This window comes from Balaenoptera acutorostrata, chromosome 4 (genome assembly GCF_949987535.1).
Source record: "Balaenoptera acutorostrata chromosome 4, mBalAcu1.1, whole genome shotgun sequence".
NCBI lineage: Eukaryota > Metazoa > Chordata > Mammalia > Artiodactyla > Balaenopteridae > Balaenoptera > Balaenoptera acutorostrata.
This window is the reverse complement of record NC_080067.1, coordinates 138,269,768-138,295,362: the sequence shown is the minus strand read 5'-3', so window position 1 is coordinate 138,295,362 and position 25,595 is coordinate 138,269,768. Positions and strand designations below refer to the sequence as shown.

The window sequence follows — 25,595 nt, the reverse complement described above, 5'->3', positions numbered from 1 at the left end:
GGCTTCTGCCCGTTAGATCCCCTTGTTGATAGAGAATATACATTTTAACATGGGAGTGGGGGTCATCAGTAGTTGGAGTGAAGTCGAGTTTGCCAAGAATCTTTACACGTATCTGTTTTTTCATTTCTAAATGACAGAAAGTTGGGTTGTTATTATTATTTTTAAAATTAAATGTCATTTGAATGTTTCCCTCTTTCTTTTGGGTGTTGAGATTTTGAACATGTTTGTGTTAAATGTGTGATAAGTCTCCCCATCTCCACCTCCGATCAGGTAGCCTAAGTATTCAGCAAGCATTTCTGGAAGAAGGATGTTCAACTTGCCTCCTATAAAGTTTTAAGTGCTTTTGACTCTATTTCTGCTTACTTGAGAAGCAGGTGGATTTACAAGTGTTGGCCCAGGGAATGTATTAATGATTTAATGTCAACTGACCTATATTGTGTATGCCAATTCCTACGGTAATTGTTGCCTCTTTAATAAGAAAATTTTTTAGTGGGTTAAGGGGGAGGAATAATTTAAAATCAAGTTAAACCTTTTAATAGTTAAATATTAATATCAGAGTCTATTGACTATTAGACTTCGTGTCACTTAATGAAATTGAACTTGGACGGTGAGTACACCTGATTTACTCAAGTAAGCCCTTATCCTTATTGAATGTTTCTTCTTCAAAGTTTGTTCAAAAGGAGACCAAAAAGATGCCAGAGAACTATAGGGGTTATCATTGTATATGAGGGTCTCTGAAATTATGGAATATGTTACTTTGGTGTTTGTTTCCCAAAAAAGCTTAAATAAAGGCTATAAGATTTCAGGCCACTCTGGCCCCTTTTAAATCTGTGGGAAGTGTTAAATCGGTCAGACTCAAAGGACAGTTTTAGAACTCTGAACTCATCCCGAGATAGAAATTGCCTTTGGTGGTTGCATAACAGGAAGAGCTTTAACAGCTGGGTAGCTTGGGTTGATAGTGTGTACTTGAAAGCCTACCCCCCTCTTTTTGTACTTTCTTTTCATCTTCCACAGGAAGAAAGTGATATTATAAACATTGAACTTCATGCAGACCTCAGTAAACTAGCCCGTTTCCTCCTTCAATTGTCATGTTCATTTCTGAACGTTGGGTGGGTAACTCTTCATCCTGACAGTAGAGCAGCTCTGCCACCCTTTAACAGTTTTAACTGGCAGCTCTGAAATGCCCATAAGTGCTTTTCGTTTCCAGGGTGACTGATGGCAGTCCTCAAACGGGGAGAGGTTTGGACTTGGAGAAACTGTGTCTGTCTTCTTCTTTCCAGCAATCCTTTGCTACTTGTACCAGTTCTAGGAAACTTGGCTTTTAGGAGTTATGTTGAGGACCTCTCAAGGCAGCTCTGTTTCTGGGCTACAGTGCTTGATGTGTAAATGACCAAGATGCCATGTCACTCAGGGATAGAGTGAGGAAAGCACTGCACTCAACTCCTTCTACATCCTGTATCCTGGCCAGGCTACATGGAGAAGGTCCTAATAGGTTTTTTAAAATTAATTTTTATTGGAGCATGGTTGCTTTACAATATTGTGCTAGTTTCTACTGTACAGCAAAGTGAATCAGCTATACGAATACATATATCCCCTCTTTTTTGGATTTCCTTCCCATTTAGGTCACCACAGAGCACTGAGTAGAGTTCCCTGACCTATACAGTAGGTTCTCATTAGTTATCGATTTTATACATAGTATCAATAGTGTATGTATGTCAATTCCAATCACCCAGTTCATCCCCCACCCCTCCACCCCAGGTCCTAATAGGTTTTGATGCAAATAAGTTTGGCCACAGTATGGGGGCAGGGGGACTTAAAAACTGGGCCACAACATGTAAAATCTCTAGGTTAGAGGTATTCTAAAGACGACTAGCGTTTTATTTTTGGGGGGGTAATATTTTAGTAACACAAAATTCTCAAACTTGATGCTATCCTTTGAAGTTGTTTCCAAGCAAAAATTTCATTAAGAGCCTTATAAATAACACCCCTTGACAATATATACAATATAACTTGTTATTCTGTGTCTTTTTTTGTTTATTTTATTAAATTTATTTATTATTTATTTAGATAACATGGAATTGACAGTAAAAAGGTTATGTCCATATTGACCCAGTTCCTTGATAAACCTGAGAGTTTATAACTTGAATCAGAGAACGGGCTTGCCAGTGGAGAAACCGTTTCCCCCCCCCCCGCCCCCCGATAAATCTGTCTTAGCTTAGGAAGACTCTGTCTTATAAGGAAGGGATGCCTAAAGCTCTGAACTCTCAGAAGAGGACTCAAGGATATTTTCAGGTATCCCCTGGGATGCTAAAGGTGTTTCCTAATATAACCCAGGACTTGGCTCAGGAGAAGTGTGCCAGGAAGAAGGTGGGGAACCTGCCTGTTAGACGTGAGGTTGGGTAGGAGACGGCTAGGTGTAGAGCACTAGAGCCCTGGCCCACATCCCACTAACCTGAGCTTTCCCGATGGGCCTGCTTAAAACTCAGAATACTGAACCTTAGAGGTGGTGGACTTGACATAGGCAAAGTCAGGAACCCTACTCACACTCTTAAAAATGGAAACCTCAGAGTATTTATGGTGAAACGGAGGGAACGAAAACCCTGAAACTCCATGTCATGCCTTTCATTATTCGAGCTAGATATTGCTGAGAATGGCAACAAGTCAGCGTGGTGCAAATTGGGAGCACAAAGGGAAATGTCTTTTGAATTTCCTGCCTTTGATATATCAAAGTCCCAAGGTCATAACTTGCCTTTTCTTAAAGTGTGGGACATCCTTGGTGTAATCTGTGAGGACATTGGAGTTCTCATGGCAACTTGTCTAAATGATAAAACTGCAGAAAGGTCTCCTGTGTCTCTGATGGGAATACGGGGATGGATTTAGGTATCATGAGTAATAGCTATGTTATTAATTTGCATGTAAAGACAGGCAGCTGTGGTTATTGTTGGGACATTTAGAAAAGCATTGTGTAAGCGAAGGTGCCAGTTATACATTTGTTGTTTTGACGAGTGACAAATCAAAGTGACAGAGGAGAGTTTGGGATTAGCTGGAGGGCAGGGCACTTAAGCTGTCAGCTGTTACCACTGTCTTTCCATGGGATTTTCATTTGGTGAGGCACAACCCCCCTTCCATGATGTCTATGTTATAATGCAGTTGCCTTTTACAGTTATCATGAGATCATCTAAAAGGCGTGTGGACATTTTTGTTAAAATGGACCTACTTGTTCCTTTTTAATTATTAGGACAAAGCCATATTTAACTGTTTATATTTAATGATGACATTGAGTTTGTAAAACCCTAACGTAACTAAATCAAACTGTTTAGTTTATTTCTACTGAAACAGGCTGTGATTAAAAAACGTAGTTTTTCTTTTTTAACAGCCTTATTGGGATGTAAGTCACATGCTGTACAGTTCAGCCCATTTTGGTGAGTTTTTCATCAGTCACCAAAGGGAGAGTTCTTTGTGGGGATATTCAGTGTCTGACACACTGATTCCATAGGGAACATTTAACAGTGCCACTGACAGGTAACTAATACATCCCGGCATATAAGAGCAGGATCTTTGCTAGCAGTAAATAAGCTGTGTAACCATAAGTAAATTGGATCAGTAATTATGTGGATTTGGGTCCTGGCTCTGCTCTTTCCTGTCATGACATTGCTGCTAATGCATCCTTGTTAAGTTCTGATTTCCCGTGTCCTTGTCCTGTCTTGATTCCGGGCTTCCTTCCCTTTGGGCTATGCTAATGAGGGAAAGGCGATTTGCTAATGAGGGAAAGGCAATTTGCTAATGAGGAGAAGGCATGCTAATGTTAGCTGCCTTCCTCTGTGTTTAAGAATTGCCCCCATGGGATATACTTGGTTTGGTTCCTCTGCCTACCACAAAATGCCAGCCTTGACCTTCAGCTCTTTGCACCAACAGCTGTGTTTGGAAGGATGGTCTTCTCAGGATGTTCACTTTCAAGAGTGAGTAGGTGGGATACCCACCTACTCACTCCTGAAAGTAATTCTTTATCTGCACAGGTCTATATTGGAAATACTTTGTGCCTAGGGGTGAATTGGACAATAGAAACAGGGAAGAGCAGTCCAAGAAGGCAGCCACTACTTTCAAGGAGATACGCATGAGACATTTGTAGAGTGGTACATTAGAACAAATACTAATAAACTAATAAACTAGATGTTGTGCTACAAAATAGCCTTTGGAGTAATACCATAGAGAGCTTTAAAAAAATACTAACACTTGCACATCCCATCCTAGAGATTCTGATCGAATTGATCTGGATGGTGCACTAGGCATTGGGAGGTTTAAAAACTCCCCAGGTAATTCCTACATGCAGCCAAGGTGGGGGATTACTGATTCCACAGGATTTTCAGTGGTCCATCTTCAACGCTTGCTTTGAAGAACTGTTTTGCATAACTTGAAAAGTTGGAATTTTAGAATTCTAGATTCCCAAACTTCCACCTGAATCATCTTGGACAGAGATTGGGTGGGGATTGAGCTCTCCTATTGAGGTCTTTTTCAGGAGCCAATGCCCCTTAGTTTTAGTTGGAGGAGGGGGGAGGTGGTGGGTGCTGGTGGTGGTGGAATCTTTCTGCCTTGGAGAAGCTGGAGAGGCAGAAACTTAAAAAAAAAGTATATATATATATATATATATATATATATATATATATATATATATATATATATGTATCTGTTGTTATCTAGAGAGTTGCCTCCGTGTCAATTTTTAATAGAGACAGAAGACTCTTTGCTTATAAAATCATCTTCCAGCTTTGCAAAGTAAATATGTATAGTGCACTGAACAGAGAGTCTGATAATAAATTACCCTTGTATTTTGGGTGAAATGCACTTGTCCGTATCTTCCTCTCCTCATTGGAGAGCTTCTTGCAGAGTGGTTAAGAACACAGGCTTTGAGCTATGCTGCCTGGTTCAGATCCGAGCTGTGCAATCTTGGTTGAGTTACTTAACCTCTCTGGGCCTCTGTTGTCTCAACTGTAAAATAGGAATGATAATAGCCCTCACTTACCAAGTGGGAGGATTAAATGAATCAGACCAGTGCCTGGCATGCAGTGATCACTCAGTATATGTCAGCAGTTGTTATTATGGTTGTTTTGAGCATTCAGCGAGCTCTCAGATGTGTGGAGCAATTTGGGGAAACGAGAGATGTGATTCATGTGTGGCAGTTCATTAACCAGGAAGAATATCTTTAGGAGGGACAGATGTCAGACAAGTCTCTGTAGTGAGGGATAACTTCGTCTGTCTTGCCTTTTCAACTGTGCTCTGAAGAGCACGGAACAGGTGGCCGCGTTTTGCCGCAGTCTGCACGAGATGAACCCCTCTGACCCGAGCCCGTCCCCCCAGGACTCTGCCGGGCCTCAGCTGGCCACCATGAGACAGCTCACGGACGCCGATAAGCTGCGCAAGGTCATCTGTGAGCTCCTGGAGACGGAGCGCACCTATGTGAAAGTACGTCTTCTCCTGCCCTCCTTCCTGCATCCTTCCTCCCGCCCTTCGGAAGGATGCAGGCTCTGTGTTTATACTGATGTTGACTAACGGCAAAGCCAGATCACGGTCTTGAAGAGTATCTTGGTCTCTCCTATGGAATTTGGCCTTGATTCTGAATGTTACGATCTCCTTTTGTGTTTTAGGGAAGCATATCTATTCTTATAGCACTTCCTTGATATAAATAACTGATTGATTGACTCAGAAAGGAGATGATGGTGAATGTTAAGTGAACCTTCTGACCTTTCTAAATATGTTGTTGAGCTCATACCAAAATTGAATTCGTTTTTGACAAATTCAAGTAGTAGTATCTTCACAATCTACTTTGAGTCTAGGTCGCAGGATATCAGGACTGTTTTGTGTTATCATTTGTTCTGACATTTAGTTATATTCCTGAAACTGTATCATTTGTTCCTATATAATTTATAATACATACAACTATTGTTTAAAAGTGATTAAAGAAGACAATTTAAAAGCGATAAAAACTTTATTTAAAATTGTATTCATGAAGTGGACAATCTCCTTTTGTAGAACTGCAAAATGGGACAGAAGGCAAAAAACTGTCATAGGGTAAAGAATAAAGAACAAGGAAGAGACAAATAGACAATACTTGATTGGCTGGGGCCACGTAGTCAACCTTGGTTGGGGTGAGAAGGCCCAGAGTTGGCCTGGCGTTTGGAAATTGGCTGAGTGGATATACTACGTTCTGGTGTATTGACAGGGACACAAAAATGATCTAAATTTAAGTTTGCTGACACGACACCCCAGGCAGAAATGGCTCCATCTTGGGCCTAGAAAGTTATTTCAACACTATATAATTTATAATATATTCCTATAACTATATAATTCATCTAATTATGATAATTGTATAATGATATACTCCAACTGTATAATTTACTTATGTTTAGTTCCATGTTTAGTTCCACACATGGAACTAAAGTCAGAGGTCAGCAAGTTATGGTCCTTGGGCCAAATCCAGCTCTCTGCCTGTTTTTACAAATAAAGTTTTATTGGAACACAGCCACACACATTCACTTATGTATTATTTATGCCGCTTTCCTGCTACAGCAGCAGAGTTAAATAGTTGCGACAGAGACCATATGGCCTGCAAAGTCTGAAATATTTTGAGGAAAGGTTGGCTCACTTCTGCCTCAGTGGACCTCAGTGACCTAAAGACTGAAATGTTAGCATTTGGGACATAATTTTTTTTTTCTTTAGATTCTTTATAGACTTTTAGAAGTGCTAATCCCATATTCTTTCAACCCTTAGGACTTAAACTGTCTCATGGAGAGATACCTAAAACCTCTTCAGAAAGAAACTTTTCTCACCCAAGATGAGGTATGGTGGCAATTGTCTGAACTTTGTGAGGGTCACACTATAGCTTGACTTGGTGAAGAGGAAGGACTGGGGAGTACACACAGTACTGAGAGCATTTTGAATTCATGTAATTGTAATAAATAGGTCAAATTATTGCCTGCAGAGCTCTTGGTGTGCACTTGGAGAGGAAGGAGGGAGCTGCCCCACCTTCTGGTGGTGGGAGCATTACCATAATTATAAGTGTGGGTAGAAAAACTTTGAAATCAGAAGCAAATAAAGGTTCTGCGCACTAATGAAATATGGGGTTGATGAAATTCTTTTGCATTTTCCAGCTTGATGTGCTCTTTGGAAATTTAACTGAAATGGTAGAGTTTCAAGTAGAATTCCTTAAAACTCTAGAAGATGGAGTGAGATTGGTACCTGATCTGGAAAAGCTTGAGAAAGTTGATCAATTTAAGGTAAGTCTCATCCTCAAATAGTGTAAAGCTGCCTCTTAATGTCAAGGGTGGGCTATCCTATAGGTCAAGTCGAATCTCCTAATAACACATCGCAGGAGGCATTGTTGCCGTGGTCTTGAGTCTTCACTGAACTGCCAGTGGAGTCCTTTCCTAAAGGGAGTCTGAGAGAGGAACGGACCGCATCTTGCTTTTCTGGCTGAGGTAGAACCAGTACCATGGACTTGCATTAAACTGGTGTATCTGCTGACTTCTACTTTGGAAGATGTACCTACCTTTTGTTCTGTTTACGTAGGGGCCTTTAGCACTTGCTATTAGCAAATTAGACTAGCACTCTTGGTTTTCCAATAAACAAATTAACTTATCTTGTTCTGGGAAACTGGTTAATGGAAGTGCTTATCAATTATCTAGGAGGAAGACAATCTTCCAGCACACAGTGTCCTTGTAGGCTTTTTTTTTTTTTTTTTTTTTTTAATTTATTTTATTTTTGGCTGCGTTGGGTCTTTGTTGCTACACGTGGGCTTTCTCTAGTTGCGGCGAGCGGGGGCTACTCTTCATTGCGGTGCACAGGCTTCTCATTGCAGTGGCTTCTCTTGTTGTGGAGCACAGGCTCTAGGCACGCGGGCTTCAGTAGTTGTGGTGTGCTGGCTCAGTAGTGGCTCCCGGGCTCTAGTGTGCAGGCTCAGTAGTTGTGGTGCACGGGCTTAGTTGCTCCGTGGTATGTGGGATCTTCCCAGACCAGGGCTCGAACCCGTGTCCCCTGCATTGGCAGGTGGATTCTTAACCGCTACACCACCAGGGAAGCCATGTCCTTGTAGCCTGAATGAGGATTTATGACTAGTACCTCAGTGAGGATGCTGACAGCTTGTCTCCTTCTCCTTGGTTGGCTTTCCCTTATTACAGAAATTTCCTGTGCTGTGTTTCTGATTGACAAAGGCTCATTGATTCATGCACAATGGTGTTGGCTTACATGTCACCCTCATGGACTTTTAAAAAACAGATTAATTGAGGTATAATTGATATACAGTACACTACATATATTTAAAGTGTACAGTTTGATGAATTTTGACATACGTGTACACCTGTGAAACCATCACTTCAATCAGGATAATGAACATAATATCACCCCTAATTGTTTTTCCTTCCCTTTTGTGATTCCTCTCTCCTTCCTCTTACGGCCGCCTCTTAGCCACAGGCAACTATGTCTGCTTTCTGTTACTACAGATTAGTTTGCATTCTGGAATTTTATATAAATGGAAGCATATAGCATATACGCTTTTTTATGTGGTATCTTTTACTGTGTAGTTATATTGAGTTCCATCCCTGTTGTTACATATACCCGTAATTGTTACTTTTTTATTGCTGAGTAGTATTCCATTGTGTGGATGTACCGCACTTTGTGATCCTTTCCCCTTTCTTGGGCATTTGGGTTTTTTCCAGTTTTTGGTGATTACACATAAAGCTGCTGTGAACATTTATGTACAAGTTTTAGTATGAATATATGCTTCCATTTCTCTTGGGTAAATACCTAGGAACGGAATGGTTAGGTCATATGGTAAGTGTATGTTTAACTTTTTAAGAAACAGTGGAACTATTTTCCAAACCGGTTCCAGTGTACAGTCCCACCAGCTGCTCCTCCTCATTCTTACAACCAGGTCGGGTCACTCTTTTTAAGTTTAGCCATTTTAGCAGGGAGGTGGTGGCACTTCATTGTGGCTTTAATTTTAGTTTCTCTAATGACGTGACTATTAGTATCTTTCTATGTGCTAATTTGCTTTCAGTATATCCTCTTTGGTGAAGTGTCTTTTCAAATCATTTGCCCATTTATTATATTGGATTGTTTTCTTATCATTGAGTTTTGAGAGTTCTTTGGAAATTTTGTGTATGAGCCCTTTACCGATATATGATTTGTAAATATTTTCTTCTTGTCATACAGTATCTCCCAAAGAGCAGAAGTTGTTTTTTTTTAAGTTGATTTCTTTTTTTTTAAATTGAGTATAGTTGATTTACAATGTTATGTTAGTTTCAGGTGTATAGCAGAGTGATTCAGTTACACACATACATACGTATACGACTATTCTTTTTCAGAGTCTTTTCCCTTATAGGTTATTACAAAATATTGAGTATAGTTCCCTGTGCTATACAGTAGGTCCTTGTTGGTTATATATTTTATATATGGTAGTATGTATATGTTAATCCCAACCTCCTAATTTATCCCTCCCCTGAGAAGTTTTTATTTTTTAATGAAATCCAAGTTTTCAAATTTTTTCTCTTTTGGGTCGTACTTTTGCTGTCTTATCTATGAAATCTTTGCCTAAACCAGGGTCGTAAAGATTTTCTCCTATGGTTTCTCCTAAAAGTTTCATAATTTGGGGATTTATATTTAGGTCTCTGATCTGGTGTGAATCAAAGTCAATTTTTTTGCATAAGAATATTTAATGTTTCTAGCACTATTTTTTGAAATGACTATCCTTCGATCCTTTTCCACTGAATTGCTTTTGCACTTGTGTTGAACTTGGGTTCAGTTGTCCATATAGGTGGGGGCCCCCATACACTTTGACTCTCTTCTAACACTTGCAGAAACCTGGCTGTGTGATGTTAGTATGTATACAGGTTTGTAGGATGAGATGAAGACTACCCCTTTGATATATTTTTTTGTGTCATCTCTTTACAGTCCCTCTCTGCAACAGGAGTCATTTAGAATGCACACACACATTCATACACATAGGCATATGGACGTATATTCATGTATAGTTCTCTATTTTTATTTGGATGTAATTTCAGACTTACAGAAAGATTGCAAGGATAGTATAAAGAATTCCCAGATAGCCTTCTCCCAGCCTTCTTCCAAATGTTAACACATTTGCTTTATCCTTTCTCTCCCTACCTATTTCCTTTATGGATGTGTGTGTGTGTCTCTGTATACAGAATATAATTGTTTTCCCTGAACCATTTAAGAGTAAGTTGCAGGCATAATATCCCTTTAACCGTAACTACTGCATATAGTTCATTTTTTGTGTGTTCAGAAATTGCTTGTGTTAGTTCATTTTTCTTCTCTTCAGGGTAGTTGGTCATACTATCCATTTGAAGTACAGTTTGGTTCATTGATAAATTAAGTAATAGGATATTAGAACACCATGATAAGGGCCAGTAGTTTGTCAGTTAATCAAAAAGTTGCTTAATGTGGAACATAATAAAAATGGGGACAGACCCGAAAACATTTGGTTTTAATCTAAAATATCTAACATTCATTATATTCATGTAGCAGGCTTTTGCTCTTCTGGGTCCAGTTCTTTGCGTTTAGAGTCAGTTGATCACTTCAGGAGAGTTTAGTTATCAGAACTGTGATATGAACATAACTGTGTTATGAGCAGAGTTATTCTAGGGAGGGGTTGGTGCGTGATCCTTTTACCAAGTTCACTCTAAGCAGTCACTGTTGTAATTTCCATTTAAGTGGAACCTTCTTCCCCGACCTTCATTTCACTAATTTAGTGCCTAATCTGACCCTCTCCATTCCATCTGTAAGACGTGACAACTGGTGCACGTTCAGTATTCTTGGCCCTGGGGCTGTTCTCTGGCACTTCTGAGTTGGCTTCTGAGACAGTCAGTTTTCACTCTTAAACCTGTTGCTGTTGGTTTCCGCCATTGCTGCTTCATTTAAATCCTGATTATATATTTGCCAAAAATATAAAAACTTGTTAAAATATTCAAATTGTGTTGCCTAAGACAGTATTAGGAAAAAAAAATTGGTTCTGAGGTCAAATAAGTTTTGATAAAATTTCCCCTTGGAAGTTTGCAATGTCCATCAGCCAATGAGAGGCTCTGTGAAGTTCTGCAGAAGAGAAACACGGGGGAAATGCAGTCTTTGTGTAGAAACCCCTCATGTTTGTGCACACTTTGTGCTCTGAGATCATTTTTTAAGGCTGGAAAAACAAATGAATACCTTAATGTTCTATCTGTGTTTGCTGTATGGTATGTGCCTAGTAAATATAAAGTTAAACAAATGAGTGACTTGATATGGCTAAAGTAAGACGTTACAATTAGAGCTTTTTCTTATATAGTTTTTCTCATTTGATTGTTGAATATGGCTCAAAGGATGACTATACCTACAGAGTCAGACTGCCCCTCCCGAAACCCGCTCAGTCAAGGGGGTGAGGTTTGGGGAGGGATGGGGCTTGAAAAGTAAAGGAGGAAAAGTACAACATGTAGGAAAAGAATTTAGGCCTCTAATTACCAGTTATGTGTGGTTCATAATAAACCTTTTTTTTTTTAATAGTCTATCAGATTTCTCTGCATTGTTCATTCAATAAAGTACACTTTGTGGAACCCAATTTATCACTCAAATCCAAAGCACATATATATGGAGTCTAAAAAAAAAAGTGGTTCTGAAGAACCTAGGGGCAGGACAGGAATAAAGACGCAGACGTAGAGAATGGACTTGAGGACACGGGGAGGGGGAAGGGTAAGCCGGGACGAAGTGAGAGAGTGGCATGGACATATATACACTACCAAATGTAAAATCGATAGCTAGTGGGAAGCAGCCGCATAGCACAGGGAGATCAGCTCGGTGCTTTGTGACCACCTAGAGGGGTGGGATAGGAAGGGTGGGAGGGAGACGCAAGAGGGAGGAGATACAGGGATGTATGTGTATGTATAGCTTATTTTTTTGCTTTGAACGTACGTTTTAAATTCTAAACTTAAATAAGCAATACCTCTTTCTGAACTAGACTAGATCATTGTGAAACCTTATAGAAGATACTTTTCTGAAGCCTGTTACATATATTTATATACAATGTGTAGGATAAAAAGTATCCCACCTCAGGCATATTAAATTCCTAATAGGGAAAGCCTCCACCTAGGTTTGATCCTGTTGGGGCAGAGGGTATGGCCTGGGAGACAGTACTAATTCCTGTAGTTGAGTCTATTTCTTATGTTCTTATCTATTTCTGCTAGAAGAGAGCATGGCATTGGAGAGGGTGGAGTTAGTGATTAGGGAAATGTGTTTTCTATTTTGGGAGATTTATGCGTTTCCTGCCTTTATTTGGTTTGTCACTTCTACCTCCCAACAGGAACTAATGAGAGAATTCAGGAGATTTCTGTCTTTTCCAAAATGCCATATCTACTTTCTCGTTAACATTCAAACATCCCAGATAGGTCACTGAAAGACACAAGCCTGGAAAACCAGTGACATCTTGACTGTAATTACCGAGAAAGCCAAATCCAGCATCTATTACACAAATATGTAAGCCCACACACTTTCTGATAGGCCATCAGTGAGCTGAGACAGGCTGTGACAGGTGTGAGTGATGCTGATTTGTGGGGAGAGTCAGGCAGATGCGAGCTCCCTGCTGTATCCTGCTGATATTTCCAGATGAGGAGGACCGTAAGCTAACTGCATTGTTTCTCGTTAAATCCAGAAAGTGCTGTTCTCTCTGGGGGGATCCTTTCTGTATTATGCTGACCGCTTCAAGCTCTACAGTGCCTTCTGTGCCAGCCACACGAAGGTCCCCAAAGTCCTGGTGAAAGGTAAGGCCTGCGAGGACTGGGTAGCAGGTGGGCCTGTTCGTTGTCAGTTCACATCTATGTGGCCAACTGTGGTTGGGGGCTTCTGGACAGAAATCTAAGAGTCATTGTTGTGCCAGATAGATGTTCCAACAGGCCACAAATAAGGGTACAGTTGTTCCTTGGTATCTGGGGGGGATTGGTTCCAGGACCCTACCCCCCGCCATGGATACCGAAATTCGAGGATGCTCAAGTCCGTTCCATAAAATGCGTAGCGTGTGCTTATAACCTATGCACATCCTCCTGTATACTTTAAATCATCTCTAGATTACTTATAATACCTAATAAAATATAAGTGCCATGTAAATAGCTGTCAGTGCAGCGAATTCAAGTTTTGCTTTTTGGAACTTTCTGGAATTTTTGTTTCCAGATATATCCTGTCCCTGGTGAGTTGAATTCACAATGCAGAACCTGTGGATAGAACCTGTAGATACGGGGGACCGACTGTACTGAGAAATGAAATGCAATATATCTTGAATTCACAGTTTTGTCAATTTTCTTACCGTGAACGTTTTGACTCAGTTCTTTGGGGCCAGAATTGATGAGTCATTTTGCAATTATGCAGAAACGTAGGGAGTTTAGAATTCCCCTGCTTTATTTCTATTTTTCATTAATTTTGTTATAACCTACCACACTTCATACACCTTTCTGTGGCATTTCATTTTTCCCTCACCTATTTTTGTTCTCAGGTGTGTGATAATGGTCACCACCATCACTACTAAAATTGTTTCAATTATTTACAAAAATCACTCCAGCTGTAATTATATTTTGCATGGAAAAGAGGAGAATTTTTAGATTGGCAAGCTGGTGTTTCTAAGTGTTCTAGGAAGACGATGGGGTGTTCTGAGAGTCTCCAGAAAGTTGTTTCGCTTCCATAGTTCTGCGTGTGGCTGTTCATAGGTTAAAGGATTAGAGAAACATGTCCTTGGTAAACAGTAGAACCAATAGAAAGTTCGATTTCAAAGAATCTCTGGAAATCAGCCTGCTCTTCTTTAACACTTTACTGTGGCTGCCATGTAAACAGCTGCTGAATTTGTAAGTTACTTATATTTACGTTTGTTGCCAAAGAGAACTAGCTTGATTTAATTCAAAACGTATTATAGTAAACATTAATACAACATGGGTCTCTGGACAACAAAAGATCCTGCCCCAGATAATGACATACTTAATGATAGTCATAGTCTAGGCAAAAGAGTTCTACTTCAGCACAAAAAATTTAAAGGGAACCTGGGAATTTCCTTGTCCTGCTGTAGGACAAGGAAATTGTCCCGCTGTATGGCCTAGTCTGTGGTTTTACACATGCTGAATTGGTCATATAGTTCTGTGTGTGTGCATCTTTTTAAACTTTAACTGAATGCTATGTTATGAGAGTTTTTAACATAACAGTTTTAGAGCACTTTGCTCTAGGGTAAAATTATATACTCATGAGAGTTCTTAAAGCCATTGTGTTCTTTTTAATCATTTGATTAGATTAAATTCTGCCCCTATAGATTTTTAAAATTCAAAGCCATTATTTTTTGCACCTGAAAAATATTAGAAAATCCTTCAAAACCATCCCTTAAAACATTAGGTGTGACTTACATTTTTCTAATGGCCAAATGTGCCAAGAGGATGAAGAGAACTCTTTGAGGACAAAAAGCCTATGATTCTTGACAGATTCCCATCTAGGTTGCATGGGAGTGACGCTCCTTACCGCTCAGAGAGCTGAGAACCATGCCCTCTTTTGCCCTGATGTGAAATACACTTGATGGGTTAAACGCACATGGTCGTGTTTTTGGACGTGAGGACTTTAAGGGGAATTCCTAGGCCCCTTGTGGACATGGACCAAGACTCGGGATGTCCACGGAAGCTGCAGCCTCCTCGTGCATGAGCTCTGGACCTGGGCTCACTTCCGAGGCCATGGGCTCCTCCTCAGCCATCTCATTCCCAGTCTTCTTTCTCTTCAAGGATTTGGTGGCTGGACCCATGGAGTCTGATTCCTCTTAATGGGGCTTAAACAAAATGAAAAGATTGTAGTCTTTACCAGGCCTTCCCCACATGATTGCTGTTTATCTTAATTGAATAAAGATAGTGAGAAGAATCATTTTACAGTTTCATGGTGTCCTTTTACAACATCTTCTGTTCTTAGCTCACATTCCTAATCACTGGAGATGGAAATATATTTTTATCAGAAGCTTAAGAAATATATGCCTACAGTTAGTCACTTTGATATATTGTCCTTTCTTCTTCCCATTCTTTGCCCTCACTTCAGCCTCTCTCTCCGCCATTTCTTTGCACCTGGAAGGCATAAGTCGTGTCTTCCTAATTATCCACTGGCAGGTACCTTTTGTAATTGTCTGGGGACCCACAACTCCCCAGGACTGCTTTTCAGCCCAGCTGGGACACAGATAAAAGCCCAGCTGGTGAGGAAAGTGCTGCCTGAGTTACCTTAGGTCAGATGTATGTTTCCCTCTGAAATAAATCCTAATAGCTGGTAGCACTGAATTAACATAGAACAGATCTTAAAAGGCGTTCACTGCAGGGGATCAGCCTTGCTCCACTTACCAGAGCTGCAAGGCGCTGCTGCTGCTTTTTATTTTCCTGCCTTTTCTCAAAAGAGGTTCTACCAGCAAGGAAATGCTTGAAAGATTAGAAAAACTGGCGTAAGGAGTGTTTTAAAACGTAGGCTTTCATATTATTCACATATGGTGAGGCCAACAGATCAGGAGACAATTGCCATCAGAAAGATAGTTTGTTATTCATGGTTCCCAAGAGAAGGGGGAGTGTTATGCCATGCAGGGCCATGAGGGGAAGCACCAGAGCCCACCAGGAGACAGAATGAGTGAGGGGGAAGACATGGGCAGGACCCTTTATTGTGGTTTCTGCAGGAAGGAATGGGTGAGGCAGGGTAAACAGGTTTAGGATTGGGTAATTTGAACAATCTCAGCAGGCTCTGGGGTGGAGGGGCTGTCCTGAGTTGTCTGGTACCTGGCTCTGGGGTGATCAGGGCAGGGGAAATAGTGGCCTAGAGTATAAAAGCCTAATAGAAGAGGGAAGGAGGCAGGTGGCTCTGGATTGGTTGGCTTGCATGTGAAAGGCATGCTTCCAGGTGGGTCCTTTACTATCTAGGAATTGGCCAGCTCTGAGATGGGCAGTTTCCCCAGGGTCCGTAAGGCCTCAGATGTCAAAGTATCAGAATAAGAAGACATTCTTAATTCAAGGACAATAAACAGCAGCCCCTGAAAATCCATGTGTATAAGATTTACAAACTCTGCTATCCCTTAACTCACTGGGCCGCCCCTCAAATAAACAAATAAATCTGATGGACAGGCCCTTCCAGTTGTCCCTCTGAGCCCTCTTTCCCACCTCTGACAACTCACTGTACTCTCAATCCTGTAAAAAGGCACCTTGGAATTAGTGAAATTGTGAGAAGGGAGTCATTTGGACATCCTGCCCAGACAACCTGTATTTAAACTCTTCCAGCCAAGATGGACGCAGCGTTCAAGGCGTTCCTGGATGCCCAGAACCCGAAGCAGCAGCACTCGTCCACTCTGGAGTCTTACCTCATCAAGCCCATCCAGAGGATCCTCAAGTACCCGCTTCTGCTGAAGGAGCTTTTCGCTCTGACGGATGCGGAGAGCGAGGAACACTACCACCTGGATTGTGAGTCACGGGCCCCTGAGATCTGCTCCTTGCTCGTGTCGCCATGAGAGTCTTGAAACAGCCTTTTCATTTATTTCATGACCTCTTTTCTTCCAGTGGCCATCAAGACTATGAATAAGGTTGCAAGTCATATCAATGAAATGCAGAAAATCCATGAAGAATTTGGGGCTGTGTTTGACCAGCTGATTGCTGAACAGACTGGTGAGAAAAAAGAGGTAAGGACCCCCCCTTCTTGCCAGCACACCTATCCACAGAGCTGGGTTGGTTTGTTTCTTTTTAAGGTGCTATTTGTAAGTAAAATAGTTACAAGGATAGTGTTTTTGTTGGTGAAACCTTTTTTTAAATTAAAGTATAATTAATTTACAGTGTTGTGTTAGTTTCTGGTGTACAGCAAAGTAATTCAGCTTCTTTTTCGGATTCTTTTCCATTGTAGTTTATTACAGGACATTGAATGTAGTTCCCTGTGCTATACAGGAAGACCTTGTCGTTTTATCTATTTTAAATATGAGTAGTTTGTATCTGCTAATCCCAAACTCCTAATTTATCTCTCTCCCCCCTACTTTCCCTCTGGTAACCATAAGTTTGTTTTCTATGTCTCTGAGTCTGTTTCTGTTCTGTAAATCAGTTCATTTGTATCATTTTTTAGATTCTATATATAAGTGATACCATACGATATTTGTCTTTCTCTGTCTGACTTACTTCACTTACTGTGATAACCTCTAGGTCCATCCATGTTGCTGCAAATAGCATTATTTCATTCTTTTTTTATGGCTAAGTAATATTCCATTGTGTATATATACCACATCTTCTTTATCCATTCATCTGTCAATGGATATTTAGGTTACTTCCATGTCTTGGCTATTGTAAATAGTGCTGCAGTGAACATTGGGGTGCATGTATCTTTTCAACTTAGAGTTTTCTCCAGATATATGCCCAGGAGTGGGACTGCTGGATCATATGGTAGTTCTATTTTTAGTTTTTTAAGGAACCTCCGTACTGTTTTCCATAGTGGCTGCACCAGTTTACATTCCCATGTTGGTGGAACTTTTATCCTTTACGCAAGGCTACATTGTGAATTTTCTTTCTCAGTTGAATTATTTCTTAATATAGGAAACATGTCCTGATTCCACCCCTTCACCCTCGGGATCTCTGGTTGTGTTCTGTGTTAAGTGTGAGAGTGAATTTCCATGAACGCAACTTGGACTGTTTCTCTAAACACCAATGAAGGCGGAGGCTATATCCCCAGAGATTAGAATAATAACCGGCATGTAGTAGGTACTCAGTAAATACTTGCTGAGTGAATGAAAGTTTCAAATGACTATGAATCTTTTTTTTTTAAGTCTGCCTGAAAATCTACTTAGAAGAAATAGTCACAGGAACAGATATACTTGAGAAAAACATAGCATGAACTCTAAGTTGTGCCTGAGTTATTGAGAAGAGCTTATGTGAATAAAAATGCTGATAATACTAAAATGAATCAATATATCATTACAGATATGATATGTAATGATATTATCAATGCCTCTGTACCTCATGATTTGATTGGAATATTGTCCTCGTTTTGCTTTCTGCCTCAAAAAAGGAGACAAGCTGGGAGGGAACTGTGAAGAAAAACTCTCTTGCTGTGATTGGAAAGGGGGAAAGGCAGTGGGGCGGGCGGGGGGGAGAGAATGGGGGTAAGGCTTGGTTGTTTAGTCTAGACCTGAAAACAGCCTTATCTTCAGAGGTATAAAGGGTTATTATCTGGATTCACATTTATGTCCTCAGTGAAACAAAACAAGGTTTTGGACTATTAAAAGATTTTTCAGAAAACGGTAAATTGATGATATCTCATAGAGATGTACAAGTGAACACATATGAAGGAATTTATTTTACTCAGATGATGTGAGGGAACCAGACAGTCAAAATAGCACAGGTATATGTAGGAAGTGAAGAAATGTCAGGATGATTTGTGAACGGAGACAAATTGGTTTCTCTACAGCACGAGGAAGTCTCTACCAGACTGGAGAGAATTTATACATTTATCTGTTACCTACACCTTACAAAGAGTGGCAAAGGAGTTCAAAGGCACATAGATACAGGGTTGGACTCTGATAGCCCAGGAGGATGTGCATAGTTTTCCACTGAAATACAATTTATTTTTTCTACATGATATTTCAAGCAGAGCATGAGAATGTTCTCAGTCTACCGGGCAGATAATTTAATCTTTCAGAGTGTAGAAAGGATGGACACTGCTACTCTTGATTTAGTTCCCATTTTCTTGTAAAACTATTATAGTAAGGAAAACATACTATGTTTATTAAAGAAAAGGGCAAACCTCAGGGAAAGGCAAGGAGAAAAATGATCTATGATCTCAAAACGCAAAACCTCTTGATGTTTTGGTGTTCATTTTAATTTTTAAAAACTTATGTATATTATATACTTGAATATTAAATATAGTTCCTTATATATTCTTGAATATTTGGGAAGTTATTTTGTACCTTGAATTTTTTTATATTGAACAAAGAATTATTTTAATTTTCATGTTATTTTAAATGATTCAAAAGAATCCTTGAAATTATTGTAGAATATTTATTGTGTGATTGAACAATGATTTACTTAATTCCTATTGTCAGGCAGTTCTCTTGGCTTCATTTATTGATGACTATGAATAATACTGCAGACATTTTAGATCATAAGGCTTCTTCCATCCTGTTTTAGTTTATTTCATTTTGACAGGAGTGAATTTTATTGGGTCTTGGAAATGAACAATTTCAGTGTATTTCATTATATTTTTCATTATATTCTGAATTGATTTCTGAATTTTAATGAGAGCAAAGGACCATTATGCTAAAGACTAGAAGGTGATATGGATAGCAGATTGCAAAGACTTGAGAAAAAAAGATGAATATGATTCAAAAGTCAGAGACTACAAAAGGGGATAAAGGCTTTGGTGAGACTGCCTGTCCTCTAAAATAAGATTCTGTCAACCAAGTAAGAAATCTTTCTAGCAAGGAACAAAGAGATACAGTGCTATACACAGCAGTCTCTTGTGAGCAGACATTTTGTTAGGAAAAAAAAAAATGTGCAAAAGATGGAAGAAGGGACATTTGACCATATACCAGTATTACAGGGTAGGAAGGTCCTATATCAGTATTAGGATGTCTGAAGACCAGAAAAATGAAGGCTTGGAGAAGATGCCAGAGAGAGCACTGAAAGATTATGTCTTAGCACTACAGGAAGAATAAGAAAGAAATAGGCCCCTAAAAGGGGCCAAAGGTATCATAGCCAAAGACAAATTGATTATTCAAAGAAAATGACTCAAATCTACTTGATCTCTTTTTTTCTTGATAGAAGAGAATGGTCTTCTAACTGGAAAGGATAGAGTGGTCTTGATTCCACGGAAATAAAACCACAGGGAGAATGGTCCTGGGGAAATAGGATGCTCTGTGCCAATATCAGTTATAATTCTGCAACAGTACTTACAGCAAGCAGTATATTGGAACAGCCATGGAAACAGCCTATAGAGGCAGAGATTTACAAGTTATGGCCTGATTTTCACAAAGGTGATTCCTGATCGAGTAACCTTTTAATGGCAATATCCAGAAAGAAACCTAGACTGGTACTGTGAACAGTTGGTAAACAGGAATGGGAATATTTATCAGTATCTCCTGAGAATGGTAGGTCGATACTGAAATGGTAACATTCCAGGGACACAGAGTACCTGATGCTATCACCAGCCAACTGTCCCCAGGAGGTCCCTGAAGACAGATAGCCACAGAGGACAAAGAAACAGTTTATGATGAAGCTGGACCTTCAGTCCCTACCCCATGTTAAACTCTAGGGAGTTGGGCTGGACCACACAGAGCAAGCATCCCTTTTGCTTAGGTCAGAGGAAGAAAAGGGCCAAGGAGGGCATTTCCCCTTAAAAGAAGGGCTCGGAAAACCTGACTCAGGAAGGCATCCCAGTCCTCGCTGGGGTAGAGGCCTTGTAGCGGAACTCAGTCTCAGAGTTTTGATAGGCTGTTCGGAAGGGGACCAGTGGAAGGCCAGGGGAGAGGCTGTTGGCCAGAGGGAGCAGCTCTGACCCCCTTATTACATTTACAGCGTGGAAACTTGTCAAGAGAGAGGAACCATGTGCATTGGGACTGTATCAGCCTGTTTTTACCAGGTAACAAAGAACTAAAAATCTTAGTGTTCACGACAGCAAATACTTGTATTTCACTCACAGGGTGTGGGTCAGCTGGGCTTTGGCTTGTCTTGCTGAGCTTCAGAGCTTAGGTCTCAGAGTGTGCCTTGTCTCTTCGTCCTAGGATCCAGGCTGAAGCAGCAGTGATTGTCTTGAGCATGTCCTTTCCATGGCTGGAAGGCGGAAGCTTATGAGGGCTGGTGGAAACTTTTGATACCAAGTCCACGGCCCAACCCATATGGCCAAGCCCAAAGACTTCGGGGCTTAGCCTAGTCTAGTGGGAAGTACTAGAAAATCACATGGTGGAAGGTGCAGATACATAGAGGGAGGAAGTAGAGTTTGGGCAATGATCTACTCCAGTGATCTTTAATCACTTTTTTTAAATTGAAGTATAGTCGATTTACAATGTTGTGTTAATTTCTGCTATACAGCAAAGGGAATCAGTTATACACATACATTCTTTTTAAATATTCTTTTCCATTATGGCTTATCACAGGATATTGGATATAGTTCCCTGTGCTATACAGTAGGACCTTGCTGTTTATCCATCCTATATATCCTAATTTGCATCTGCTAACCCCAAACTCCCACTCCATTCCCCCACTCCCCTTGGCAACTATAAGTCTGTTCTCCATGTCTGTGAGTCTGTTTCTGTTTCATAGATAAGTTAATTTGTGTCATATCTTAGATTCCACATATAGGTGGTATCATATGGTATTTGTCTTTCTCTTTCTGACTTATTTTAGTTAGTATGATAATCTCTAGTTCCATCCATGCTACTGCAAATGACATTGTTTTGTTCCTTTTTTATGGCTGAGTAGTACTCCATTGTATATATGTACCACATCTTCTTTATCCATTCATCTGTTGATGGACATTTAGGTTGTTTCTATGTCCTGGCTATTACATCAGTAAATAACACTGCAATGAACATAGGGTTGCATGTATCTTTTTCAATTACAGTTTTGTCTGGATATATGCCCAGGAGTGGGATTGTTGGATCATATGGCATTTAATCACTTTTAAAGACATTCCCTTCTAAGGCTGTGGACCAGAATGGCACCAAGGAATCTGACTTACGTATATAACCACTCCGCTGTGGTGTGTGGGGCGTGGGTAGTGGAGACAATATAGTTCCCTTAGTGGATGCTCGCCTGGGTGTGTGGTTGACTAGTTCCTTAATACGCACAAAGTAATACAATCGCTCAATGTTTTTAACCACGGACGGTACTACTAACAATATTGCTCAATAATAATTAGAGTAATTATTCATTATTATACTGACCCCAGTCATCACCGTGGCAGCAACACCACTGTGCCCTGTCCTGCTGCAGCCCCATCCCCAGCGCTGTGGCCTGGCCTGGTGGCTTGAGAAGGGCAGCGTCAAGTGGCACCGTGCTCCGTGGAGGGCTGCTCGGCAGCTGTTGTATCTAGAAACCCAGTCAGATCAAAAGCAGCAGCAAAAAAAAACAAAAAACAAAAAAAACCCAGAGCCATTTGTCCTTGAAGCTCAACATCAAGTTTTCAAATATTCAAATTGCTGCTTTGAGGAAGAAGGCCTCTCGGGCTTGGTTTCTGTGGACGCAGAGCAGAAGTGAGAGGCTGGTGGGGGAGGCGTACTAGAGGGAGACCCTCCTAACAGTTTACGGTGTTTCCCAGTGGGATGGACCGGGGACTCTGATTTCTGCAAAGCCTTGTGGTCTGACACGTTTGCACAGGGAGCACATTGAGAGACCAGATGATCCTTTCGCCTGTGATTAGGATGCTGAGTGGGTGGGAGGATGGGATTTTGATAGACTTGGAAGTGGGCCAAGGACTCCAGTGAAAAAGGCACACATGACTATTGTGAGGTGTAGACACCAGTGGAATCTCAGGATCATCGTGTCTCTACAAGGAGAAGAGGAACCTGTCCCTCTGAGATGGTTTAGCATTTGACCTTCGAGGACGCAACACTAGACCTCATGGTTTCTACAGATCCCAGAGCTCACATTTGCACGAGCTTAAAGAACAATCTCCCAACTCCTCAGTTGGCTTCTTTTCCCTCCTCTAAAGTGAAATGAAATCTTCCTTAAAATGAGTCGGAAGAAGAAGATATAATTGATTCCACTGCTTCCCAGAAGACCCTGGCTCCAAAGGGATTTAAACTCACAGGTGGCAACGTCCGCAGTTTCCTGGGCTGGAAATTTGTTGTTGACAGCCATTTGTTCTCCTTAGATAACTCTCCATTTGAACACAAACCCTCTCCAATTTTGTTCATCAATTTTGACAGGTTTACTGCGTGTGAATTCCAGAGGCCCGATTTGTACCTTTTGGCCACCTTATTCTTGAAATTCTGATAGGCAAACAGGATAAGGGAAAAAATGTTGACCAAATGAGAGACATTATTTAGAGACATTATTTTCTTGAAGTTGAATTGACACCAGCCTGTCGAATTTTAAAATGTCATGAATATCTGAGTGTTTTTAACATCGCCCAGTAAGTTTTGCCCTGGATTGCAGGTTGCAGATCTGAGCATGGGGGACCTGCTTTTGCATACCACTGTGATCTGGCCAAACCCGCCGGCCTCGCTGGGAAAGTGGAAAAAGGAGCCCGAATTGGCAGCTTTTGGTATGTGTCACGAGAAGGTTTGGAGGGGAAGAGGGAGGCTGGCTTATTTTTCGCAGTAAGTTAACATTTCTTTTCCAAGACACAATTTATTAAAATATAGTTAATTACAGTTATCTGCATTGTCTTCCTGCTATGGCCACCAACATGTCACAGATACTAAATTAAACCTTCCAGCTAAGTATGACGGATGTGGCCAAGAGGGAGGGAATGACTGTTCAGGTCTCCCCCAGGTATAGACATATGGGCAGGAAAAGATTTTTTTTAAGCTGCTGCTCTGAATATCTTTTCAAAGTAATGAGTTAATAATAAACCAAGGAAAAATCAAGTGAAAAATCAAGACAAAAAACTGTCTCTGTTTCTGAGCTCCCCAGTCCTTTTATTCTCTTCCCAACTCTGTGTGGCTCTGTGTGATGCCAGGAGTCAGGGCATGATTCTCACCTCACCTGTTGTGGCATCACTGGGTGCCTTGATCAGTTACGAGGTGCTTCTCAATCACATCGTGGCTAATACCAGCGAAAGTAGTGATGTTTGTGAATGATTAATTTTCCAATAAGCCAGTTCAGATGGATGCAGTTGCTGCAATTAGAAATCTCATGTGGTTGTGTTGTAAAATGCTTTTTGAGTGAGAAAAACTATGGGTTAGTCCACTGGGCACTGTACATATTCAGGAAATATGGCTCATTGTTGTGTGTAAATGCTTGTACGGCATGCAGTGTTATTCCTGGGTATAAAACGATCAGTCATGATCAGTGATCAGTGTTCATGCTTTTGTTTTAGGTTGTGTCTTTTCCTAGCCTCCCACTAGAAGATGCATGGGCAGGAACATAGTATAAAGGAAGTCTAGTATTTCCGTTCTCCTTCCTTACCTTATCTTTCTGGGGGCAGAAGAGGGAGGGTATTGCTGCTTACTGCTTCTTTAACTGAACGCTTGTTTTCTTTTACGATGTGAACAGTGCATTCCCAAATGGAACATCCTAGTGATATTAAAATCAGAGGATTTAATACAAAGATTTATTGGACTTCCTGATTAGATGACTCAGCTTTCATTGAAAACCTTAGTGATATTCCTAAAGATTCCACAGAGCCACTGTAGCTGTTGATGCCATTTCATTAAAAATAATAAAGGAGCATATAAATGTGAAGGAAAAACGTGAATAAATATGATATACAGAGGGGTATTTTGACATACTGGTGGTTTTTGATAGTAGTGGGTATTTTTGGCAGGGGGAGGGATACTATTTGTTTTGCTTTGTTTTGTTTTTCCCATCATTAACAGTTGCATTTCTTATACGGCAATTTCTTCTTGGAGAGGTCTGGGAGCTTTCTGATGCTTCTGAGTAGGTCATTTATGGGATGTAGGATTCTGAAGGAAATGATGCAAACCATCTCTCTCCCTCTTTCTGATGCTGGGCTATTGATGAACCATTCCAGAGTTCAACATGGGGATTTTTCATGCCTGTCTCCTGAATTTTACATATTTCCTATAGTTAGAAATAAACAGATTTAGAATAAGAAAATCCTTTGACTGGGACAAAGTAGGAGGTTGGCAAACGTATTCTATAAAAGGCCACATAGTAAATATTTTAGGCTTCACAGACCAAGAGGCCGTAAGTAGCCAGACGCAGCCGTAGACAGCATGTAAACAAATGGGCACTAGTATTGGCGGGTTGTGCGGAAACAGGCGGGCCCTAGTTTGCCAACCTGTGATAGAAAGGGTTCAGGAAAATGCCAGTTTTGAGGTTTGGGGGGCAATGTGTGTGTGTGACTCCAGGCAGGCTGTCGTCATCGTAATGAGGTTATTTATGGATTCCCAGTCCTTAAAAGGTGACATGTTTGGCAGTTTCGGTGTGATTTTTAAGTAGCAAGCAGAACTAACAGAGCCTTAGAAATGTGTTTTGAAACAAGGAAGAGTCGCTGTGAGGGAAGTAACTTAATTACCATTGAACAGGCAGCTTTGGGGTTAAACCGTGGTTGTCTTGTTTCCGTTGCTCTGATCTCAGGAAATAGTGCTGCTTTCTTCCGAAAACAAAGTTGACCGGCTGCCCACCCAGCACCTTGATGTTTTACTCCCAGGACGGCTAGTTTGTACTCAGGGCTGACGATCACCACCTTTAAAAGAAGAAAAGAAATAGTTTGTTTAGGTTTCGGCCTTAAAGGGTGTTAGATGTTCACCTTTGGGGATATCGAGAGAGTGTTTTAGGCTGGTCAGGGCAGCCAGGAGGTTTGGACATCAAGGCCGTGTCTGAAGGGATGGGCAGCACTTGGAGTCAACTGAGTGACAGTCGGCTGCGGATCAGGGAGGGATCAAGGCGGAAATGCTTGTAGCCCAGACTGAGGGCCACTCTGGC

General features: G+C 40.7%; 1 protein-coding gene across 9 annotated transcripts in view; it reads left to right on the top strand.

Moving 5' to 3' along the window:
- Positions 1-25,595, top strand: part of TIAM1 (TIAM Rac1 associated GEF 1) — a 407,741-nt gene that overhangs the window by 368,984 nt on the left and 13,162 nt on the right. For all 9 annotated transcript variants that reach the window (XM_057545316.1, XM_028166880.2, XM_057545319.1 and 6 more), the window contains 7 exons: positions 5,281-5,460; positions 6,766-6,834; positions 7,146-7,271; positions 12,686-12,794; positions 16,293-16,472; positions 16,569-16,687; positions 23,139-23,247. In XM_057545316.1, coding sequence (XP_057401299.1) covers positions 5,281-5,460; positions 6,766-6,834; positions 7,146-7,271; positions 12,686-12,794; positions 16,293-16,472; positions 16,569-16,687; positions 23,139-23,247 — 892 coding nt within the window. The remainder of the gene's footprint in view (positions 1-5,280; positions 5,461-6,765; positions 6,835-7,145; positions 7,272-12,685; positions 12,795-16,292; positions 16,473-16,568; positions 16,688-23,138; positions 23,248-25,595) is intronic.